Consider the following 25,766-nt stretch of genomic DNA (forward strand, 5'->3'; position numbering starts at 1 on the left):
CCATTTCCAACATATTGGAAAGTGTGTGATTCTCCACCCAGGGGAATAAAAGAGAGAAGGGGAAGGAAAGTTGGCACATGAGGGAAAAAAATCTAGATTTTTCTTTTTCTGATGAAGCTATGATGTATGAATAAGTTTTCAAAGTACTTCCAGGGAATCAAGAACATGGTGAGATGCATTAAAACATGAGCAACACTTTCTGAGCATCCTGGAAAAATGAAGGAGGATGTTAAAACAGAGATGCCAGTGTCAGGAGCACTGCATCAAAAGGCCCCACCTCTTCAGCCATGAGAAATGAGGCCCCAAACAAATTGAATGTAGGATCCGTAAGATACTTCAGGTTCCATAAGCAGTGGCTCAATTGTTATACACACATTTTCCCTTACTTCTTTTCCTGTTCTGTTATAGCCCAGCACGTTGCCCATTGCCTGGAATTAAATAGACGTTCAATAGAGATTTGTTGAAAAATTAGGGCAAGAAAAAGGATTGGGCTGGTCATACTTGTCTCATATGCCATATATTCCCAGGTGGTCTAGAGAGAAAGGGTAGACCAGTAGTTTTTGACCATGGCTGCATATTGGAATCACCTGGGAAGCTTTAAAAAATACTGATGCCTGGATCCTTCCCTACAGGCTATGATTAAATGGTCTGGGGTTTGGACTGGGCAATGAAGTTTTGTGAAGCTTCCTAGATGATTCCAGTGTGCAGCCAAGGCTAAGGACCACTGACGTGGACCAAGCTAACCACCTGGGGAACCTGTGAAAATGATGGCTCTGCCGCAGATGTTACATATAGAACAAAAGGAAAAGACTACAACGCAGAGAGGGAATTCTGATTGGTATAAGAAAAACTTCTTTAGGATATGAAAATTTCTGATTTATCATAAATGATCTGAATTATTGGCCTGTCATTTATAGAAGCAAAATGTTTATTGCTAGCAGAGTTTCTCACTTTTCCTCCTGATAATTTGGGCTTATCAGTCTAGCAAAGGTAGAAGAATGGACCAGACAATCTTTACCTTCTTACACTTGAAAATGCAGACCTTGTACCAGCAGCATCAGCATTGTCTGGGAACTTGTTAGAAATCCAGACTCTCAGCCCAACCCCCAGACGTACTGATTCCAGTGTGTTTTAACAAGATCCCCAGGAGACTCATGTGTACAGAAAGTTTGAGAGGCACTGGTCTATAGAGATCCCTCTCTATCTATAGATTTTGTGATTGCTTGTGGGAAGGGTCCTAGTCATCCCTAAAGGGAAAGAAAAGCAGTTTTTACAAAAGATTTGTGGGTGAGAAACAGTTGTGGCTATACCTTCCAAGATGGAAGGAACTGGATGTGGCCTTGGGCTCATCCATTAGCTCTTCTAGACTCATTTGTAAAATGGAGAGGGTTGGAACTGATGATAGCTATGATCTTACCCAGATTCAAAAATTCTATATAATACAAGCAATTCACTGGCTGGCATGGGAAATGTTTGGTTTAATTTCTTAGACAATGAAAAGCCAAAATGGACACTTACTCAGTTTTTTTTTTTCTTTCTTAAAGTAACTGGTGGTGTCTGTTCTTGATAAATCATAGAGTTTTTAAAGAATTAACAACAACAACAATAACAAACTGGAAAAATCTCCACCCATATATCAGGATTGGAAGGGCAATAAACCAATTATATCTCTTTGAAGCTGTTAGGAGGAGGGTCAGGACTGGGCATCCTCAGAAGCTCATGCTGTCTGGGGTACACGAGAAACCTGTTTAAACTTAGAAATTAAGTATTAGGAGGGCGTGACAATGGCCATCTAATCAACCAGACAGCTGATGCTCTAATCTCCCTTCTAGTGTCTTAACCAACTTTCTGTTCAGACAGTTCCAGGAAAAGGACTCTCTGACTTTTAAGTCAATCTTATTCCAGCTTAGACTGGTTTGACCATTAGGAATTAATGTATTCCTTACTTTAAACTAAAATCTTTCCTCCTATGATTTCATCACATCAGTCTTTGTGCTGCCTCTTGAAGTCACTGAAAGTTAAATTAACACCTCTTCCCATGGCAGTACAATTAGCTCTATCTTACCTTTCTCCACCCTTCCCTTCTCCAGGAAATATGTAAGGTAACTTCAACCAATCCTCCAAGACAGGCTGTAGGTCCCCTAACCGTGCTAGTGGCACTACTTAAACATGTTCCAGTTTATCCACATCCATTGTAAACTGTGGTTCCCAGAAATAAATATGGTTCTCTAGGGAGGTCTATCAGGATAGGTAGAATATGGGTATCTATTTGTTTGACTAGACACTATGGATCACTAATCCATCTTAAGATCACAACCACTGATTGGGCTGAATGAAATAATATGTATTGGGAAGTGGACGTGGCTCAACTGATAGAGCATCCGCCTACCATACGGAGTGTCCAGGGTTCTATACCCAGGGCCTCCTGACCCATGTGGTAAACTGGCCCATGTCAGTGCTGCCGAGTGCAAGAAGTATGCCCAGTGCAAGAAGTATGCCCCGCAAGGATACCCACCCTGTGTGAAAAAAGCACAGCCCACCCAGGAGTGGTGCCACACACACAGAGAGCTGACACAGCAAGAAGATACAACAAAAAAGAGTTGCGGTTTCCCAGTGTCGCCAGGATAATGCAAGCAGATGCAGAAGAACACACAACAAATGGACACAGAGAGCAGACAATGAGGGGGGGGGGGCGGGAAGGGGAGAGAAATAAAATAAAATAAAAACATAAAAAAATATGTATCTATTCAAAAGAAATCTCTACAACCCATAAAATCATGCTTCTGAAGACTATTTAATGAGGAATGCCTCACGACAGATTGTATGGACAATAATCTACAAAAATGGCTGCCATCAATCCTTTCCTTTCCTGTGTGAGCCACTCTATCGGCTAGAAGTGGAACTGATTACTTCTACCCCACTGAATCTGTGGCAGGACTGTGATTTCTTTGACTGATGGAATGTAAAGGGAGTTCTGTTCTATGACCTCTGAGCCTAGGTGCTTAGACGACCCGGCAGCTGCTGCTTGTGTGCTCTTAGGCCCCTCAGCCACCAAGTAAGAAGTCCAGGCTACTCTGCTGGAAAGAGAGACATGTAGACAGACCCTGGAGGCTGAGAAAACACTTGGAGAAAGAGGCCCCATGGCGGTAGCCAGTCCTGTGAGTGAATAAGCCATGTTGTCTGGTCTAGTCCCCAGTTGTTTGAGGCATCTGACCTGAAAGCCCAAATATGGTGGAGCAGAGACTAGTCAACCTCACTGTGCCCTATCAAAATTCCTGACCCACAAATCATGGGAAAAAACAAAATGGCTGCTGTTTTAACCTGCTAAGTTTTGAAGTGGTTTTCATGTAGTAATGGATAACCAAAATATATTATTAAGGTGAAGAAATCAGCATACAAAATATACTGTTATATATAGATTGCTAATAGTGGAGATAAAATCATGGGTAGCTTTAATTTTTGTTATTCTTTCTGTTCTTTGAACTTTTTACACTTTGTTTTTGCTTTGTAATAAAATTTCTTACTATCACATTAGCTTTTTAAATAATACTTTACACTGTTGATTCATAGTAAACATCTCTCAATATAAATCTATCCATATATCAATCCACCCAATAAATACAAATATAAATGTAAATATAAATACATAAAAATAAAAATAAATACAAATACATAAAAATAAAAATATAAATACATAAAATTAAAAATAAATACATAAGGGAAGTGGCTGTGGCTCAATCAGTTGAGCTCCCATCTACCATATGGGAGGCCCTGGGTTTGCGTTGTGGGGCCTCCTTGTGAAGGCAGGCTTGCCCGCACACTGCGGAGCACAGCCTGGCCCACAGATGCTGCGGAGAGCCAACTCAGCCAGGTGACACAACAAAGAAGGGGGACAAGCAAGAACACAGAAGAGTGCGCAGCAAATGGACACAGAGAACAGACAGCAAGCAAGACACAAGGGGGGAGGGGAAATAAATAAATACAGACACAGAAGAATGCACAGTGAATGGACACAGAGAGTAGACAGCACACAAAAAGCTGCGGTGGGGGGGATAAAATAAAAAAAATACATAACAATAAAAATTTAAAAATTATAAATATAAATCCAAGGGAAGTTTTAAGACGGCTGTCCTTGATAAAAGGCAATCAGAGAAGGTACAGGTTTTATGCTACATAATTGGAACATACAAATAAACCCTTATCTTGAAATTCCTGGTGTCTCCTGCCTGGTAACCCTAGTGGTAGAAGTTTTCAATTCTTAGGCTGTGCACTTCAGTTATTTTGATATTGCAAAGCTCCTGTTTATGCTATTATGGAAGAGTGGTTGCTATGGCAATGCAATCTGATTGAATACTAGAATGTGTCTAAAATTGGTAGAAGTGACTTTTTCAGGGTTTCCTCTAAGGATTAATAATTTTCCACAAATTGTATCTTTTTCTTTCTTATCCTGTTAGAACAACAGTGCCAGAGCATCTTGTCCAGTCCTGGGACATGGACAACACGAAGAAGGGTCAGAGGACAAAGAAGATAACTGAAAAAAGGTCCAAACCACAAAGAAGCCGGTTCCTACTAAATATTTTCTTTTCAATCCTCTGCCTCCTCCCCTGCTTTGCCACATTTGTAATCTCTTCTTCCCTTATCTACCTCGACCCTATACTCTTCTTTCCTTACCTGCCCTTCTGGCTCTTCTCTCTATGTCTTCTACTGATTGCTTTCCTTCTTTGACCCCCCATTTTGGTTATACCCTAAGGCCCATTCTCTACCACCTCTTCTCTCCTAACATTCTTCATCTCCAAAGTGTCTTCATTCCCTCCCCTGCCCGCCTCCTTTTTTCCTTTGCTTGCTGTCTTTACACAGTGATTTCCAAGTCAGAGCTCTCCTCTAATCACCATTCACATTCGCATCCTATTGCATACCCTCCGGGCATCCATAAGACATTTTTCTTGGAAAGGAAGGTCCTCCATGATGGAGTCCTATTTACCTTTCCAGTTCTTGTCCCAATTCCCCCCAAGCCACCCATGAACATGTGCTTCAGGCCCCCAGCCTGAGAACTGTTTGCAGTTCTCAGAAGCTACCAAGAGATTTTTCTCACCTCCCTATCCTTTCACAAGCTACTTCCTCTGCCTGGAAGGCATTCTCCCTTACCCCTCTTCTCTCAGGCTTGTGTTTCTGGAGCTGGAATTAACACCTTCATCAGGTAAATTCCTGGTGTCTCTAGGCATGGCTTGGGTCCCTCTTGGGTGCCCCCCCTTCTTAGCACATATTGCACTGTAACATCAATGTCTGAGTACTGTCTGTCTACTCCCATTGGCTGGAAACTCTTTGAGGGGAACGATTGTATCTTATTCATTGCTATTTCCCTAGAACCTGGCATATAATGAATGAAGAAGAGGATGTGTCATTATCATTTCAAAATTGAACTTCCAAAACCATCCTTATCAGTCCTGCATTCTAATGTTGCCTTTTTCCCCAGATTCATAGTCTTTGAGTTATCTTTGATGGTTTCTTTTTGTTCTACATGGCTTCGTGATATTTCTACTATAATTTCCAGCAAATTAGCATTTGTTCATTACCACACTCACCATCCTAGCCACATTCCTCAGCTTAGACTAGATTTCCTTTGAAGAATTCCTGCAACCTGTCAGTTTCCTGGCCCACCCTTCACACAGCCACCAGATTTATGGCACTAAATTTTGCCACCTTGGTCCAAAACCCCACATTTTGACATGCAGGACCCAAGGCCCACCCACCCTTATGTCCTTCTCCTGTCTTTTCTGACCCAGAAGCTCTCCTTACCATCTCGACCACACCCTCTTCCTTTGTGTCCTTTGAACTTTGCATGCATTTTTTCTCTCCCCCTTGCATCTACTACACATGATAAATTTCTTTTGCTATAAAGATTACCCAGTAAAATCCTCTTATACCAGTTTCCTCTGTTTCTAATTTCCTTTCTTATTCATAAATTCAGTTTAGCCACCTATATCAGAACCTGTTAGCCTGTTGCCTTAGAGATGTTCTCTACTTATGTCATGGGCACATTTCTGTTCCCTAACTTGATTCTGATTCCTCAAGGGCAGGGCTTTACTTTGTGCTTCTTTTTCAATCATGACAGAACTTGGTATTTTGCTGACCTATAGAAAAGTCTAAATGAAATTGAATTTACCCTTGAAAGTGGTTTCTTGCTTCTTGTCAGGGCATTACAGAATTTCTCTAAATCCATCCAGGTCAGGGCTCAAGGTTCCCAGGAGGGAGGTTGATTAGTAATCCTATGGGGCTCCTGTTGACCTTGAGGAATATAAGAGTAGAAGGGACCATAGGAGAGAATGCTGAGGCTCAGGGAAGTTAAGAGCTGTCACATCACGAGAGCAAGGAGTAGAGCTGGCATGAGAATTGGATATCCTGATTCCCAGACCAGTGCTGTGGATAAGAGCTGCCTGCCTTAGTGAGAGGGTGAGAGGGATTATTAAAAGGGCAATGGGGGAAACGGACTTTGGCCCAGTGGTTAGGGCGTCCGTCTACCATATGGGAGGTCCGCGGTTCAAACCCCGGGCCTCCTTGACCCGTGTGGAGCTGGCCATGCGCAGTGCTGATGCGCGCAAGGAGTGCCGTGCCACGCAAGGGTGTCCCCCGCGTGGGGGAGCCCCACGCGCAAGGAGTGCGCCCGTGAGGAAAGCCGCCCAGCGTGAAAAGAAAGAGCAGCCTGCCCAGGAATGGCGCTGCCCACACTTCCCGTGCCGCTGACGACAACAGAAGCGGACAAAGAAACAAGACAACAAGACGCAGCAAACAGACACCAAGAACAGACAACCAGGGGAGGGGGGGGAATTAAATAAATAAAAAATAAATCTTAAAAAAAATAAATAAATAAATAAATAAAAGGGCAATGGGAGGGGACTTTTGAGAGCTCTCTTGGTCAAGTTGACATGCTTCAGGGCTAATGATTTATGAAAGCAGCAGTATGATTAACATGAAGGGAGATGACAATTAGACAAAGGGGTGGGGCATGCAACAAGTTTGAGAGCTCTGTACCACAAAGGGTTCTGCACAATAAAAGATTGTCATTTGTGTGTGCAGAGTGCGGCAGTCAGTTTGGTTCCCTTCCCAGCTTGGGCAGATTAATGTCACCCATGAGGATTAAAAGAAGCCTGTGGAGGTGCAGCTGTGTGCCTGTGTGTGAGAGTGGATCTCACCATTCACTGTGTCTTGATATACTGAAATGGTCCTTGGGTAAAACTAATGGGAAACTAAGGCCCCAGTTGAATACGTAGGACTTCCCAGAACAAAATCAAGAAGGAGACACACGTGAGAATTCAGTACCTAATGGAAATTGAAAGAAGTCATTGGGAGAGATATAGAGAGATGGTTGTGGGAAGATGGTGGAAGAGGAAATTCAAGGATTCAGTCCCTCCACTAGAACAACTATTAAACAGGTAGGAACTGTCTGAATCAACTATATCAAAACTCTGAAGTCCAGTAGAACACTGGGAAGAGTGGGAGGAAGAGGCTGGTAAATTATGGTAAAGATTAGTAAATTGCTCTGTCTGTGCAGCAGTTACCCATACCCTACTCTCACAGCAGGCTTTGGTGGGCTTTGGCCCCTGGAATAACTTGCTGGTGCCAGAGAGGGACATAAAAATCTACTTCCCCAAGATCCATAGTGGGCATGGGCTGATTCGCTGATCACGGATTAGCTAGGGGCCCTGCTCTGAGGGCAGCCATTGTTTTAACCCGCCCTGGTCAAAGGCAGTGGAGGAAGTTTAAAGATACTATACTTCTTCAGGGCTGTGGGGGACAGTGGGAGGGCTACATTTTCTGGGAAAGTTAAGAGAGCACAGCTTTGGGGAGCTATGGAAGAAGCATCTGGAGCCATTCCCGGCCCCTCTCTCATTTCCTCGTCAGGGCAGTTTGAAGTCAATCTGTGCCCCCTTTGTGGGTCCCTGATCTTGTTCAGGCTGGCAAAGACTGACTTGGGAACCCCTCTCTGACATGCTTCCTCCCTGCAGAATTTTCCCTCCAGGAAAAAACAGCTGAGACAATGAAAACAGAGTAAGAAACAATTGAGGTAGATAGTCGGGCAAAGACTTACCTGCTTTAAACATGGGGTGGAGTGAGGGGGGGTGGTGGAAAAAGGTCTTCTCTGGAAAATGGAAGGGCCATTTAAACTCCTTCAAACAGGTGCACTCCTAAGCAACCAGCAAGCACAAACCCAGGAAAAGACACAGGCCCAGAAAAGACAAGGAAGACCCTGTACTTCGTATTCACCTTGGGTGGGCCTTCCTGATAGGAGGGCTGACACTCAAGAAATTCCCTGTCATATCACCAGCAGGTTATAAACTCAAACAGACATATCAAGGAATAAATCCCAAGTTAACATTTAAAAATAGAAAAATGTACAATCTGCAAAAAAAGATTACAAGATAAACAAAGAAGCAAAATATGATTGCCTATCCAAAAGAAGAGGATAAAAATCCAGAAAACACCAACCAAGAAGACCAGACTAGGGACATGCCATACAAAGACTTAAAAAAAAATAACCTTCAATATGCTCAAGGAGATGAAAGGAAATATAGAGAAAGAACTAAGGGATATCAGGAAAATAATGAATGAGCAAAACAAGTATCTTAGTAAAGAGAAAGAAATTTTAAAAAAGAACTAATCAGAACTACTGGAGTTGAAAACCACAATAACTGAAATTTAAAATTCCCAGGAGGATTTCAACAGCAGATTGGAGCTGGCAAAAGAAAGAACCTGTGAACTGGAAGAAAATACAATTGAAATTAATCAGGCTGAGAAGCAGAAAGAAAAGAGAATCACAAAAAGCAGAAATAGCCTAAAAAACCTCTGGGACACCATCAAGCATACCAATATATGCTTTATGGGAGTCCCAGAAGGAGAAGAAAGAAAGGGGCAGAAAGAATATTCAAAGAAGTAATGAAGGAAACTTCCCAAACTTAGCAAGAGAGGTGAATATGCACATCCAAAAGGCCTAGAGAATACCAACCAGGATAAACATGAAGAAAAATACACTCTCAATCTGAAACAGAGTGGGCATCACCATCTCAAAATCCTCAAGACTGAGGAATGAACAAACGTAAGGGGGGAAATGCAGCCATGAACAAAGTAAACTTATTATTATTGTAGTAACAGAAAAACTTGTAATACTGATATAAAGATAGTGATTATCAGAGGTTCTGGGGGCTGGGGAAGAATACGTGGAACATAGAACATTTTTAGGGCATTGGAATTGTTCTGCATGATATTGCAATGATGGATACAGGGCATTATACATTTTGCCAGAACCTATGAAATTGTATGATGCAAAGTGTAAACCATAATGTAAACTATAGACCATGCTTATTAGCAATGCTTCCATATTTGTTCATCAATTGTAACAAATGCACTACACTAATGTATGATGTTATTAAGAGGAGAAAATGTGAGATGGGGTAGGGGTGGGGTATATGGGAATCCCCCATATTTTCAGTGTAACTTTTCTGTAATCTAAAACTTCTTTAAAAATAAAGTTATTATTTTCAAACAAGAAAAAAATATATACCTTATCAAAAATTGGTCAAACTGTCTAATGCAAAGGACAATGACAGAATTCTGAAAGCTGCAAGAGAAAAGCAGCATGTTATGTACAATGGAATCTCCATTAGAATGAGCGCCAATTTCTCATCAGAAATCATGCAAACAAGAAGGCAGCGAGTTGAAATACTTTAAAGTGGTGAAAGGAAACAACTGTCAACCAAGAATTTTCTATCTGGTGAGACTTTCTTTCAAATGTGAGGGAGAAATTAAGACATTCACAGATAAACAAAAGTTGAGGGAATTCATCACCACTAGACCTGCCCTACACACAGTACCAAAAGGAGTACTTTCCTTCAGACTGTAAGGAAAGGTCACTAGACAGTGGTTCAAAGTGGCATAAAGAAATAAACACCTCCAGTAAAGGTAACCATTTGGGAAATTATAAATGCCAGTACTATTGTATTGTATTTTTTGTTATGTAACTTCATTCCTTACTTCCTAATACTAAAATGCCAATGCATAAAAAATAATGATAAATCTATGGTTTTGTATATACAATGTACATAGATGCAATGGTAACAAGTATAAAAAAGGTAGAGGGATGGAGGGATATAGGAAAATTCTATGTGTAAGCTATTGAAGTCAAGTTGATATCAAACCAAATAAGAGTGTTATATATTTAGGATATTAAATTTTAACCCCAAAGTATCCACAAGGAAAATATATGAAAAAAATATCCAGAAAGAAATGAGAAAGCACTCAATATGGCACAACATTAAAAAAATCAAATAAATGTAGAAGTAGGCATTAATGGAAGAATTGAGGGACAAAAAAATATACAAGATTTAGAAAGTCTAAATAGCAAAATGATAGAAGAAAGTCCTGCATTATTAGTAGTGACGTTAGGTGAAAATAGATTAAACTCTCCAGTTAAAAGGCAGAGATTGGCAGTATGGGTAAAAAAACATGGCCTAACTACATGCTGTCTGTAAGAGAGACGTCATTGGTCCCAAACACCAGATATATTAATTGATAGTATAGTATTGTAACCAGAGTGTTTGGTCCTTCAAAAATTCTGCTAAGAAGAGTTTTTAATGGCATGATAAAAGTACTTATGATATTATGTTAGATGGAAAATGCAGGCAAAAACCAAAAAGGTATATTCCGTGTGCACTCAACCATGTTGAGCAATGTACACAGAGGAAAAGCGCTTCAAAACATTACTAAAGTTTATTTGTGATTTTAAAGCTTTTTTATTTTTCCCCCTGAATATTCTAAATTTCTATGGTAAGCACATATTATTTATAGAAGCTAAAAATTGTGTTTTTATGTTTAAAAGTACTAGTTTAGTGCTTATAAGGATATATAAGTTGTTGGATGCAACCTCATTCTTTGTGGCTTTGCAAAGATTACACGGCTCCATTCTCCAGAGAAGATCTCCTCAATCAAGAGGAAATGCCACCCCCCAACCAGGTAGGTTAATCCATTTACTCACATTCTGAATATTTCTGGAGTTGGTCAAATTCTTCTGGGGTAAGGGAGACCCACCGATCCTCACTCATCTTTAAACTGGGTGTGAGCCTGGAGGCCAAGGACGGAGTTTCGGTCACCTTGGTGAAGCCAAGGCCCACTTTAGGGCCTCCTAGTTGCAGGCGTGCAATGGACAATACTTCAGGAGATTTCCTGGAGGACTCTAGAGTCTATAGGAGCAGCAAGCACCTCTTAGCAGATGAGAAAAACCTCTGCTAGTCCTCAGGCGAGCATCCTCTTGTCTGAAGTCAAGGCAAATTCAGAAATCCTGGTTCTTCCTTGGTAGAAGCAGAAAAGACATTGTAAACGACAGGGTTAGAATGTATGCCATTTTTTCCTCATATATAAAAAAATCCCAAACATTCTCTTCTGAAAGATCTACAGGGGATAATTGCTCTCAAGGGAGGGATCTCCACCCAGGGAAGTCTGAAGAGGGCACAGACATCAGACCAGCCTAACTCCAGACAGCTGTCTAGCTGGGGGGAGCGATCAGGTGGCAAACTGTGAGGACTGTAAGGTACTGCCATACTCCTAAACTCTGGGACATTTTAAAGGTCTCATTTGAGTGGTGGTACTAGAATACTCCTTCATGGGATGAAATGCTTCAGGCTGCAGACTCCTCATGAGTTCTCACAGGGACAATAATAGCCTGTGTGGAGTGATTTGAAAGATGAGCTGTTCTCTCCTTCTCTGATTTCTAAATCTCACAATTTAGCTGCCTAACTTCCTATGGTGAGCCACTTTGAAATTCAAATACCCTCCAAGCCTGGCTAATATACTAATGACTGGAATCAGTTATCTTTCCTCTCTGATCAATGAAAGAGAGGTTAGACTGAAAGCAAGCTGGCCCTAGTGTGAGGAGTCTGAGAGAGGGAAGGAGGGATAGGTTCAGACAAACCCTTAGCATCTTTTCCTTTGAGCCTCTCCTAGCACAGTGTATTTCATACTATCGATCATTAAATCAGTTTAGTGGATTTTGAAATTAAGGTAATGGGTGAGGACCAATATTTAAAAATTAAAGTAGAATAGAATGGAATCGAAAATATTAGAGTGTACCTCCCACTGTAATGATCAGTATTGTTTCGTGATACTTTTCTTTCATATATGTGCTTTATTCAATGTGTATACTGATCACAATGTAAAAGGAATTTCTTACTCTGGGGTAAGGTTATATGGAAAGCCACTCATTTAATAGGAGGAGAAATAAAGACCAGCTGAAACTCAAGCTCCAATGTTACCAAAGAACAAGCCCAGTTTTCATAAAATGGGATACATCCTGGAGACTGGCACCTCAAGACAGGGGAGACTGGAGCACTTGAGGAATGGTTGGAGGGACTAGCTGAGATGACCCAGTGAAGGTATATGCTTAGACAGTTCTGTGGAGGAGTCTGTAGACATGGTTGTTTTGGACCTGGAGGACTGAACACATGCTGAGAGAGGATGCTGAAAGGAGAGAGACTCTAACTCTGTAACAAAGAACTTCCAACCATCAGAGCTCTCCAAGTGTGAGCCAAACATGTGGCAGGGAAGTGAGATGCCTGGTCCCTGAGAGCATTCAAGGTCTAGTCTCTCTTCTTAAAAAGTCCAACTCTTTCTTTAATCTACTGACCAAGATTCTGCTGCTCTGCACCTACTTTGCCAAGTTCACCAGTTACCTAATTGCCAAATCCAACAGGCACCTTTCAGTCCCTTCTTTCTTGCTTCATTTGCTCTCTCTCTGCAGTCTTTGACGTGGCAGAATACTTCCACTGTCTTCATCCTCTCTTATCTTTCTGAGTGTTCCTCCTCAGTCTCTGAGCACCCTCTTCTTTTGCCATCCTTTAAATATTGGTGCTTCCAAAATCCTCAGCCCTCTCCTCACTCTGCACCCCTTCCCTGAGAGACCCCACCCACCTCCATCGCTTCAGTGACTCCCAGGCATGTTGCCTCAGCCCTGAACGCTCCTCAATCCAGGTCTCTACTGTAACTTTCTTGTATGTCTCAAACCAGATCTTCAGCATCCCGTGCCCCTAACCTGTTTCTCCTCTGCAATCTGGTCATGCAAATGCTTGAGGGTCAAACCCACAGCTCTCGCCCTTTCTCTCCTGCCAAACCCAGGTACCTATCTGGGGATTTGACTGTCCACTGTGTATTCCCTCTTCTCCATCACACCTGTCATTTCATCAACTCAAACCTTTGTCATCTTTTGCCTGGTCTTGACAAAAACCAGCTGATCAGTCTCCCTGCCTTGGGTTTTGCTCTCCTTTCCCATGCCCACCTTCTAAATTGCCAAATCACATCTCTCTCAGTAGTAAAATTCTTCAGTTGTTTCTATTGCTTATAGAATAAGATTTAATCTCTTTTTCAGGATACACAAAACTCTTTATGATCTGGTCTCTGCTTATCAATTTAGTCCAAAAGTGAGAGGTGCCCTTTGGAAATATTTTCCATCATATTAGGGAATTCAACATTACAACTAATTTTACTACTGCTGCTGCTGCCATTTAAGAAAAACTTATTTTACAGTGTGCTCCATTACTTAATTTAATACTCATAAAAACCATGAGAAGTATTGCGGTCCCTCTTTTTCATATGAGAAAAACAAGGCAAAGAATTTAATACATATGGTGAGGAGAGAAAAGGAACCACCAGTACTTTTGTTGAAGAATGCTTTTCTGCCTTAATTGTTCTGCATACTTTCGTATGCACAGAATTCTAAGAGGACTCAGAGACATGCTGTATGATAGAAGGCACACTGAACTTGAAGTCGGAAAGCAGGGAATTTGAATCCTGGCTCTGCCTCTTATTAGCTATTTGACTTTATTCAGGTTTTTCATTTCTTGAAATTGGTTTCTTTATCTTGAAAACAGATTAATTAAAAAAACACACTAAAGGAGAATCCCTAAGATGGCGACAGAGTAGGAAACTCTAACAATCAGCTTATCCCACAGGGCAACTAATAATCAGCGAGGATCTGCCTGGATCAACTGTTCGGGGGCCTCCGGAGATGAGAAGGACACAGTGCCCCATCCAGGGAAGAACAGGAAGAGGAGACTGACCATCTACAGGGAAGATTCGTGAGTAGATTCCCCCATGTTGCAGAGGCAGTTGTCTCTCCTCCACTGGTGAGGCTGGTCACCTAGACCCACTTCCCTGCTGGAAGCAGAAACTCTCATTCCCAAAAGCAGGAGAGGGGAACTGACCTGGCACCAACTACAGTGTCGACGGGCAAATTTGGCTACCTGGATTCCAGTCTTGAGCACAGCGGAGGTTTAAATCCGCCCTAGCCACCAGGAAGCCAGCAGCATTTGTGCTGTCTCCACGCCCGGCAGGAGTGGAAGCAGGGGTGACTGAAAAACATACCGGTCCCCTGGGGCGGTAGGGATCAGATCCAGCATGCCCAGTTTGGAAAGCCACTGCTTAGGCCCCTGCACCCAGCAGGAGGGAAATCAGGTGCAGTTTGCACTTTCTCTTGGGCAGAGCAGGGAGGCTCGCACTGGGCCCCAGTGCCCCTTGGAAGGAGAGGAAGTGTGCACTCTCCTGCATGCAATGCCCACCTTAAAAGGGCTGATGCCCACCTGGCCTGGACAGAGAGAAAGTGCACACTCTGCAGCAAGTGTGGGCACATTCGCCTTGAAGGGCTGCTGCACGCTGGGATCCAAGGCCCCCTGGACAGAGAGGAAGTGCACACTCTCTCATGGGCAAGGTGTGCAGACTCACCCCAGCTACCTTAAAAGGGCCACTGCACACTGGTCTCTGCGGGCAGTGCAGGCGGGTTCACCTGCCTTCCTTGAACATCTGCTGCACACGTATCCCCAGGGTGACCCAGGGAGGACAGGAACCAAGAGCCAACTGATCACTCTCTCTCAAAACAGTGCGGGCAGAGTCACTTTCCCCCGGGAATGTGGTAGAGTGTATGTGGGGGGAAGTGGCAGCACAGGGGGTTGCAGCTGATGAAAGAACTCAGATCTCAGTGGCTGGGAGCTGTGCAACAGTTTCACCCCGGGAAGGGTGGCAACCTCAGCCTCAACCACGCCCCCACCAGGACCTAAATCAGCTGAGAATTAAAGGCACAGAATAACCTTTGGACAGCAGGGAACAACTGGATAAAGAGTGCTACCTGCTGGGAATGTTAGGAAAGCCTAGATTGGGGGAGAATCAAAGAGAAGATTGGAGGCCTTCAGGGTCTCTTTTTCAGAGCACATTGGAATTGATCTACACTCTCTTCATAGGGCCCCAGAGCCTGTTTTTATTGGGAAACCAGAGCTGGGAAACTTGTCTCCAGAGGGACACTCCTATCAAAATTAGCCCTTAAGGATAGCAGCAAGAGAAGAAAAATAAACAGGCAGCAACTCACCCTGCAGTAGGCCTTGGTCCATGCCTCAGACTGTGTACATTTCTTGTTTTCCTGTTTCTTAATAAACTCTTTACTCCCTTTCCTACCCTATGGCATGTCCTTAAATTCTTTTTTGCAACATAAGCCAAGAACCTAGAAGCGCACAATCCAGAGCCATCCAGTAACATTAGTTGGTGGTCCAAGCCAGGAGACAAAGGCAAGTGGTGCTTCCTGCCAGAGACTGGATCAACTGTGCTACAGCATGCTGGCTGTGTGAAGCCATGTCGGTTGGAGCAATGATTACCAGAGTAATAACCAACATCTTATGAGCTATGTGGGGATTTCATCTCCTCAACTGCAATAAAGTAGTCAGAGGAATTTACACCTTGTCAGGAAAGGCCTACCCTCCTAACCAACAGGAAGTAGCAGTGCCCCCTTCCGAATAAGGGTGAGAAAAAAAAGAAAAAGGATGTAAACCCTCTGAAGGGGGAGTTGAGGCAGATTAGTTTAGGGAAAGGGAAGAGTTGGGTCACAGCTGAAGACCTGGCAGACAACATGCCAACAGACAACATGGCCACATGGCTATGAGACCCTGCCTGGAAACCTCCTGAGAAGAAGCCTACCGGAAAGACACTGTGAGATCCTGGCCATGCAAATCTCATTTGGAATGAGAGAGAAAGCCCTGAATATCCTCAAAGTTCTCACCATTGGCCTCTTGAGAAATGACAGGTGGGCTGACTAATTATAACAACAAACAGACTTTAAAAAGCTCTGACTTAGGGTTTCACCCATGCAACTTGCCTTGTAGTAGGCCCCCAGTCCGTGCTTCAGACTGTGTACAGATTTACAAGAGATACTAAAGGGAGTGCTGAATCCTGAAAGGAAAAGACAGGAGAGAGAAGACTGGAAAAGACTGTAGATATGAAGATTATTAGTAAGGGTAACAAAAAGGGTAAAAAGACAGACAATAGTAAGATAGGTCAAAAGATATAATGTAAAGTAAGTAATGTCTTTACAGTAATAATATTAAATATTAATGGATTGAACTCCCCAATCAAAAGACATAGACTGGCAGAATGGATAAAAAAATATCAGTCATCTATATGCAACCTACAAGAGACTCACCTTACATGCAAGGACACAAATAGACTGAAAGTAAAAGGTTGGAAAAAGATATTCCACACACGTAGTAATAAAAAAAGAGCTGAGTAGTTATACTAATATCAGATAAAATAGACTTTAAATACAAAACTGCTATAGGAGATGAAAAAGGACATTATATATTAATAAAAGGAGCAATTCACCAAGAAGAAATAACAATAATAAATATTTATGCACCTAACCAGGGTGCATATATGAGGCACACACTTGCAAAACTGATCTGAGAAATAGATGACTCTACAATAATAGTGGGAGACTTAACTATTGGGAGACTCTCAACTTTGGATAGAACAACTGGATAAAGGATCAATAAGGAATCAGAGAACTTGAATAATATGATAAATGAACTAGACCTTACATATATATATAGAACATTGCACCGAAAACAGCAGAATATACTTTCTTCTCAAGTGCTTGTGTATCTTTCATCAGGATAGACAATATATTGGGTCACAAAACAAGCCCCAATAAATTTTAAAAGACTGAAATTATACAAATCACTATTTCTGATCATAATGGAATGAAGCTGGGGATCAACGACAGGTGGTGAAAGGGAAAACTCACAAATATATGGAGGTTAAACAACACACTCTTAAGCAATCAGTGGGTTACAGAAGGAATTGTAAAATAAATAAGTAAATATCTTGGGACAAATGAAAATGAGAACACAGCATATCAACATCTATGGGATGCAGTGAAGGCAATGCTTACAGGGATAGCCCCTAATGCCTACATTTAAAAAAGAAGAAAGACCTAAAATTAAAGGCCTAACTGAACACCTGCAGGAACTAGAAAAAGAACAGCAAACTAATCCTAAAGTAAGCATAAGGAAAGAAGTAACAAAGATTAGAGCAGAAGTAAATAAAATTGAGAACAACATCAACAACAAAAAACAAAAGAGAGATTCAACAAAACCAAAAGTTGGTTCTTTGAAAAGATAACAAAATCAACAAACCCTTAGCTAGACTGATTAAAAAAAAAAAGAGAGAGAAGACACAAATAAATAAAATCAGAAATAAGAGGGGGGACATTACTACTGACCCCACAGAAATAAAAGAGATCATAAGAGGATATTATGAACAACTGTATGCCAATGAACTAGACAAAATAGATGAAATGGACAAATTCTTAGAAACACGTGTACAATCTACACTGATCCTAGAAGAAATAGAAGACCTCAACAAATCAATCACAAGTAAGGAGATGGAAATAGTCATTAAAAACCTCCCAAAGATGAAAAGCCCAGGGTCAGAGACCTTCGCAGGTGAATTCTACCAATCATTCAAAGAATTAATACCAATATTACTCAAACTCTACCCAAAAAAGAGAATAGGAGGGAATCTTATCAAACCATTTTATGAAGTCAGTATGATGCTAATAACAAAGCCAGATAAAGATAAAATGAAAAAAGAAAATTATATGGAGTGGATGATGTGGCTCAAGTGGTTTAGTGCCTGCCTCTCACATATGAGGTTCTGGGTTTGGCTCCTGGTGCCTCCTGAAAAAATAAAAACAAACAAAAAGCAAAACACATGAAAAAACCAACTCAGGGAAGTTGATGTGGCTCAGTGGTTGAGTGCCGGCTTCCCACATATGAGGTCTCGGGTTCAGTCCCTGGCCCCCAATGAATGAATGAATGAATGAATGAATGAATGAATGAATAAATAAATAAATAAAAATTATAGACCGATTTCTGTAATGTATATAGATGCAAAAATTCTCAACAAAATACTTGCTAATCAAATCCAACATCACATTAAAACAATTATACATCATGATCAAGCGGGTTTCACTCCAAGTGTGTAAGGGTAGTTCAACATAAGAAAATCAATCAATGTAATACATCACATTACTAAATGGAGGAAGAAAAATCACATGATCATCTTGATTGATGTGGACCAGGCATTTGACAAAACCCAACATCCTTTCTTGATGAAAACTCTCCAAAATATAAGAATAAAAACTTTCTCAGCATAAAGTGCATGTATGAAAAACCCACAGCTAACATTCTACTCAATGGAGAAAGACTGAAAGCTTTCCCACTGAGATTGGGAACAAGACAAGGATGCCCATTATCCCACCACTGTTATTTAATATTGTGCTAGAAGTCCTAGATAGAGCAATTAGGCAAGAAAGAGAAATAAAAGGCATCCAAACAGGAAAGGAAAAAGTAAAACTTTCACTATTTGCTCATGACATAATCCTAGATCTAGAAAATTCCAAAAAAATCCACAATAAAGCTACCAGAACTAATAGATGAGTTCAGCAAATTGGCAGGATACAAGATTAATACATGAAAACCAGTAGTGCTTCTATATACTACTAATGAGCAACCCAAGGAGGAAGTTGTGGAAAAAATACTCCATTTACAATAGAGACTAAAGAATCATATATTTACAAATTAACTTAACCAAGGACATAAAGGGCTTATATTCAGAAAACTACAAATACAAGTTTGAATTTGGTTATTTACTAAAAGAAACCAAAGAAGATCTAAATAAATGGAAGGCATTACATGTTCATGAATTGGAAGACTAAATATTGTTAAGATGTTGATTCTACCCATATTTTTTATCTATAGAGTGAATGCAATCCCAATAAAGCTTCTAATAACCTTTTTTTTCAGAATTAGAAAGGCCAATTATTCAGTTTATTTGGAAAGGTAATAGGTACTAAATAGCAAAAATTATCTTAAAAAAGAACAAAGTTGGAGGACTCTTACTTCTTGACTTTAAAGCATATTACTTAGCTACATTGGTAAAAACAGCATGGTACTGGCATAAAGATAGAAATGTTGACCAATGGTATAGAATTGAGTGTTCAGAAATAGATCCTCAAATTTATGGCAAAGTGATTTTTGACAAGGCTGTTGAGCCCACCTAGTTGGGCCAGAACAGTTTATTCAACAAATGGTCCTGGGAGAACTGGATATCCATATCCGAAAGAAATAAAGAGGACCCCTATCTCACACCTTATAACAAAATTAACTCAAAATGGATCAATTCTTAAATATAAAACTATAACCATAAAACTCCTAGAAGAAAATGTAGGGCAACATTTTCAAGCTCTTGTGGTGAGCAGTGGTTTCTTAAAACCTCACACCCAAAGCATAAGCAATGAAAGCAAAAATAGATAAATGGGACCTCCCATTTATCTTCAGAGAATTTTGTCAAGAAAGTGAAATGGCAGCCTACTCAATGGGAGAACATGTTTGAGAACCACATATCCAGCAACCAAATTAAAAAATGGGCCAAAGACGTGAATAGACATTTCTCCAAAGAAGAAATACAAATAGCCAAAAGACATATGAAAAAATGTTCAACATCATTAGCAATTAGGGAAATGCAGATGAGAACTATAATGAGATATCATTTCACACCTTATAGAATGGTCTTTACTACATAAACCGAAAACTATAAATGCTGGAGAGGATGTGGAGAAATAGGAATACTCCTTCACTCTTGGTGGAAATGTAGAATGGTGCAGCCTTCCTGAAGACAGTTTGGCTGTTTCTCAAGAAACTAAATAGTGAACTTCTCTATGATCCAGTAATCCCATTACTAGGAATATATTCAGAAGAACTGAAAGCAAGAATGTGAACTGACATTTGCTTGCTGATGTACATAGCAGCATTATTCAACACTGCTAAAATATGGAAACAACCCAAGTGTCCATCAACAGATGAGTGGATAAACAAAATATGATATATACATACAATGGAATACTATTAGCTGTAAGAAGAAATGAAATCAGGACACATATGACAACATGGGTGAACTTTGAGGGCATTATGTTGAGTGAAATAAGTCTGACACAAAAGGACAAATATTGTATGATCTCACTAATATGAACTAAAATGATGAGTAAACTCATGGAGGTAAACTCTAGAGTATAGGTTACTTGAAAATTGAATGTGCATTGGAAATGGGAACTAATACTTAATGCATGTAGAATTTTAAATAAGGTTGACTGTAAATGTGTGGAAATAAATAGAGCTGATGGCAATATATTACAGTGAGAATAAATGACACTGCTGTTATTCAGCAATTACAAATGTAATTGTGGCTGAAAAGGTTAGTTTGTGGATGTAATATTTCAATTGAAAGGAAGCTAGGGAAACGAACTTGGCCCAGTGGTTAGGGTGTCCGTCTACCACATAGGAGATCCGCAGTTCAAACCCCGGGCCTCCTTGACCCGTGTGGAGCGGGCCCATGCGCAGTGCTGATGCATGCAAGGAGTGCCCTGCCACGCAGGGGTGTCCCCCGCGTAGGGGAGCCCCACGCGCAAGGAGTGCGCCCTGTAAGGAGAGCTGCCCAGCACGGAGGAAAGTGCAGCCTGCCCAAGAATGGCGCCGCCCACACTTCCTGTGCCGCTGACAACAACAGAAGCGGACAAAGAAACAAGACGCAGCAAACAGACACAGAGAACAGACAACTGGGGGAGGGGGGAGGAATTAAATAAATAAATAAATCTGTAAAGGAAAAAAAAAAAGAAAGGAAGCTAAAGAATAATGTAGGGACTGTATAGCAAAGTGATTTTGGTGGTGGATGAAGATTGTGGTTAATAGTATAAGGATGTTCTTCCTTTACAAAGTATTAAGTATGTGGTGATACTTGGGAAAATTACAACTAATGTAATTTATGGATTATAAGTTAACAGTAATATTGTAATATTTTTGTTGCAATGGCAAAGGAGACATATCAATTCTAAGGGATAATAATAGGGGGGTATAAGGCAGTATGAGATTTTTTCCTTTTGGAGTAATGAAAATGTTCTAAAATTGACTTAGAGGATGATAGCACAACTCTGTGATGAATATGAGAGTAACTGATTGTACAAAGCATGGGACTGTATTACACAATGAATCCTCTGGTGGAAGATGGACTGTGGTTAACACAACAAATATGAGAACATTCTCTCACGAACTATAACAAGCATATAATACTAATACAGGGTGTCATTAACTGAGTGGGTTGGAGGAAAAATACACCAAATGTAAGATATTGGCTATAGTTAGCAGTAATGTTTTGACAATGCTCTTTCATAATTTGTAACAATTGTTTGACAACAATGCAAGGTGTTGGTGGTGGAGTAATGTATGGGAGCCCTTTATGAGGATATGCATGTTTGTTTTTTAAGTCCATAGCTTATACTATACACTTATGGTTTGTGGATGTTCATATGAGAATGATAAACTTCAATTTTTAAAACAGGTATCTTTGTGAGTTTATGTCTAGGGCAGTGCTCTCTTCATGCCTCTCCTAGCTGTCCTAAGCATAACCACTGCTGTGGGAATTGGGGTTGGCAGTTTATACCCAAACCCAGCAGGTCCTCCACAATCTCTCCCTAGAGCTAACCAACAGCATAAAAGAACTCAAGGAAGAATGCTGTTTCCCATCAACTTTGGGTGGATGCAGCCTCTGAAGGCACCTGGACTTTCACACACTTATGGTGAGTATGTCATAGTTGGCTCTCTTTTTTGGCCCTGTGTATTAGTCAGCCAAAGGGGTACTGATGCAAAATACCAGAAATTGGTTGGTTTTTATAAAGGGTATTTACTTGGAGTAGGAGCTTACAGACACCAGGCCATAAAGTATAAGTTATTTCCCTCACCAAAGTCTATTTTCACATGTTGGAGTAAGATGGCTGCCGACATCTGTGAGGGTTCAGGCTTCCTGGGTTCCTCTCTTCCAGGTCTCTGGGTTCAAGGTTCCTTTCTTCCCGGGGCTTGCTTCCTCCTGGGCTCAGGTTTCCTCTCTTCCTGGGGCTTGCTTCTGTTTCCTCTGTGAGCTTACTTCCTGGGGCTCCAGTTTAAGGCTTCAGCATCAAACTCCAACATCAAAAACCCTCAACTCTGTCCTTTGCCATGCCTTTTATCTGTGAGTCCCCACCCACCTAGAGGTGAGGACTCAATGCCCTAATGATGTGGCCCAATCAAAGCCCTAAGATAATTTAATCATGCCCAGGTACAGACCAAATTACAAACATAATCCAATATTTCTTTTTGGAATTCATCAGTAATATCAAACTGCTACAGCTTGCTTACCATCATCCTCTTTTATCCTGTTAGTGGGACCATAAACCTTCAAAATTAAGTTTATTTCTTCCAGAATCATCACCTTGTTAGTCATATGGGGTTTCATCCTGTTCCACCCATGGTACCAGATTTGTCGTTCCCCAATTGTGATAGAGTAGCAAAAGAGTTTTACACCTTGTCAGGTAGAGTTCACTGCCCCTAACCAGAAGGAAGTAATTCAGCACCCCCTTAAGGATAAATATATAAACCCTCTAAGGGGGTGTTGAGGCAGGCTAGTTTAAGATGGGGAAATGCATCTAAAATCTGGCAGAAAAACATGGCCGTGAAACGTGTGGCCATCTCCACCTGGAAATTCCCTGAGACACCCCACAAGAAGGCCGCTGGAAGACCCGCACAAGAATGCTCCATTTGGAATGAGATTTTGTATGGGATCAAGAAAAGGCCTCAGATATTTCCAAGGGAATTGATAGGTGGAGTAATCAATCAAAATGGCAAACAACTGGGACCCTTTCCCCAAACATTAGCAAGGGGAAGGAGTAATTAATGGTTTAAAAGCAACTGCACAAGCTAAATCTATCTCTCTGCCTGGACCAGCCTGCAAGTATACCTGGGGACCCATAACCTGTTATTCTTTTCTCTCATTTCCTTAATAAACCACTGGCTGAAATGAAATGAAATGAAATAAATTAAAATAAAGTTTGAGAAATGGAAAAATACCCCACTAGATTGGCATTAGGATTAAATGAGTTAATATAGATAAAACAAACACAAACAAACAAAGTCCACCTAGCACAATGCCTGTCACATCGTGTATAATCAATAAGTAATTATCATCATCCTATTGCAAATAGAAAATGTAGCAATATGGCTCAAACAATAACTGATGGCACTTTAGTTGCGAAGTGTCTAGTGTTTGCCACAGACATTTCTGCTCCACGTTGTTGTAATTTGTAATCATTTTTTATCTAATAGTTTTAGAATCCATTTGTGATTCTTGCCTGGATCAATTAGTATATGGTAGTAATTTTCTAATTCCATCTTCCTTTTATATTCATTCATTGGGATTTTACTGTAAGGAAGAGCATTCCCTCTTAATTTGTCAGTTTATTTATGTAGACTTATTTTTATATGTTTATATTTATTTATATATTTCTTTATATTTGTGTAAGTAAATATGCATATTTTAATTTATATGTAACATATGTATTTATACATGAATTCTTCTTTTTTCAATGGTTACAATCTCCTGCTGTCATCATTTGTTTTGATTCTCAAATTGTCCCAGAGTTGGCCAGTGAAAGCTCATTAAAGCTCTTTTGAAACATGTCCCCATCATTCTTTGAATACATCCTTATTTTCTAGTACTACAAAATGTTTTAGGCTCATCTTGGACTTTCTCAGTCCCAGTGCTGAGATCCTTTTAGCAGAGAATGGTATTTGAAACCAAGATTTGGGCACTAGTGTGCTCATTTCTACTGGGATGTCATTGCTTCTAGGACCTATCAGTGACAAAGCTAGAAAACACAAACCCATGTACACACTTCTATGTCCATCTGTCCATCCACCCACCCACCCACCAATCCATCCATCCATCCATCCATCCATCCATCCATCCATCCATCCATTTTATCCTGTATGTATGTATGTATGCATGTATGTATGTGTATATGTATGTATGTATGTATGTATTGTCTGTCATCTACCTATCAAGCATCTAGATAATCTATCTAAACTATCCATATCATCTATCTCTTTCCATCTGTCGATCTATCTATGTAAATCTATCATCTAGCTAGCTAGCTAGCTATCTGGCCTATTATCTATTTATCATCCTATCCTATCCTATCCTATCCTATCCTATCCTATCCTATCCTATCCTATCCTATCCTATCCTATCCTATCCTATCCTCAACCTATGTCTATATCTATCCATCAATCATCTATCTATCATCATCTATTAATCCATTTTGTAAACTCTGAGTTCATACAGTTACCTCTAGCTCCTGTCCAACATTACAGGGCTAATTGTAGCCTTCCCCTCATTCCATATTTTTAAAACTCTCTTCTTCAACAGTGAGAAACTCTGTATTCATTATTTACAAAATACTTATTTGTTCAACCTAAAATGCACAGAAAGTAGTTTCAGAATGACTAATCCATACCTCCAAGAAAAACAAACTAGAGTTCAATATTTACAGTTTACAGTTCTTTGATCTCAGCCTAAGGGCATATCCTCAAAATAAATTTTCAAAAGTTACTTAAGTTCTTTCCCACACTCATTTCTTTCTGCTGGTATTTTACTTTAGGGCAGGGGTTCTTAACCAGGGGTCCAAACACCCCCAAGGGGTCCATGGAAAGATTTCAGGGGGTCCTCGAACTTGAATTGAAAAAAAAAAGCAACTTATTATCTTTATTTTCTCTGATCTCTAACTAAAATCTATCATTTCCTTCACTTATGAATGTATGCAATAAACAAATTACAGTATTCGTTTCACCTGACTGGCAAAGGGATCTGTGGAACAAAAAAGGTTAAGAACCCCTGCTTCAGGGTTTTTTCTCCCATCATCACTGATTCTTTTTTAGGATGGTTCCAAAACTCAGAACTATATAAGGTATAATCAGAGATGTGTCACTTTCCCCCATTCCTTTTACTGTTTCCATCCCCTTTCTTTCCATCTCATTGCCACTCATACCTATAGCCACCAATCCCATTCATTTCTAGTTTATCTTTTCTGTGTTTATTTTTGTACAAATGAGCAGATACATGGATATTTTCTTATTTTCCACTCTTTCTTATGCAAAGGTAGCACATTAGAGTTTTTTTTTCCCCACATTTTTTTTTCACTTAATATATCCCAGGAATCACTGCATATCTGTTCATAGAAATCTACCTCAGTTAGAGCCAAATTTGACTCAACACTCACTGGCTTTAAACCCTTCAGAGTTCTCTCTTGGCCTCCAGGATAAAGGGCTGGCTCCTTAGCTAGTTCAAGAAGGTCCTTTACCTGCTCTTAACAGCTCACTTTCAGTCTAACCCTAGTTATCTCATGCCCCATATGTCCGCATTCCAACCAAACAATCTACAGTCTACTTTCTGAACACCGTATTCTTTGCACCTAGCAAAGTGCCTGGCACAGAATGGACTGAAAAATACATCATGCCTTTAATCTACCTGAAATGTCCTTCACTCCT

At 40.5% G+C, this 25,766-nt stretch overlaps 1 protein-coding gene across 17 annotated transcripts in view; it reads right to left on the minus strand.

Moving 5' to 3' along the window:
• The window catches only part of DGKG (diacylglycerol kinase gamma), a 219,183-nt gene that overhangs the window by 158,759 nt on the left and 34,658 nt on the right, over positions 1-25,766 (minus strand). For 11 of the 17 annotated variants that reach the window (XR_002793276.3, XM_058295504.2, XM_071214670.1 and 8 more), the window contains exon 2: positions 11,027-11,339. Coding sequence is in view for 16 of the 17 variants with exons in the window: in XM_058295504.2 (XP_058151487.1) it covers positions 11,027-11,093 (67 nt within the window). In the remaining variant the exon portion in view is untranslated. The remainder of the gene's footprint in view (positions 1-11,026; positions 11,340-25,766) is intronic. The other 6 variants (XM_058295500.2, XM_023583190.3, XM_058295503.1 and 3 more) reach the window with 1 other exon arrangement.

Source organism: Dasypus novemcinctus, chromosome 4 (genome assembly GCF_030445035.2).
Source record: "Dasypus novemcinctus isolate mDasNov1 chromosome 4, mDasNov1.1.hap2, whole genome shotgun sequence".
Classification (NCBI taxonomy): Eukaryota; Metazoa; Chordata; class Mammalia; order Cingulata; family Dasypodidae; genus Dasypus; species Dasypus novemcinctus.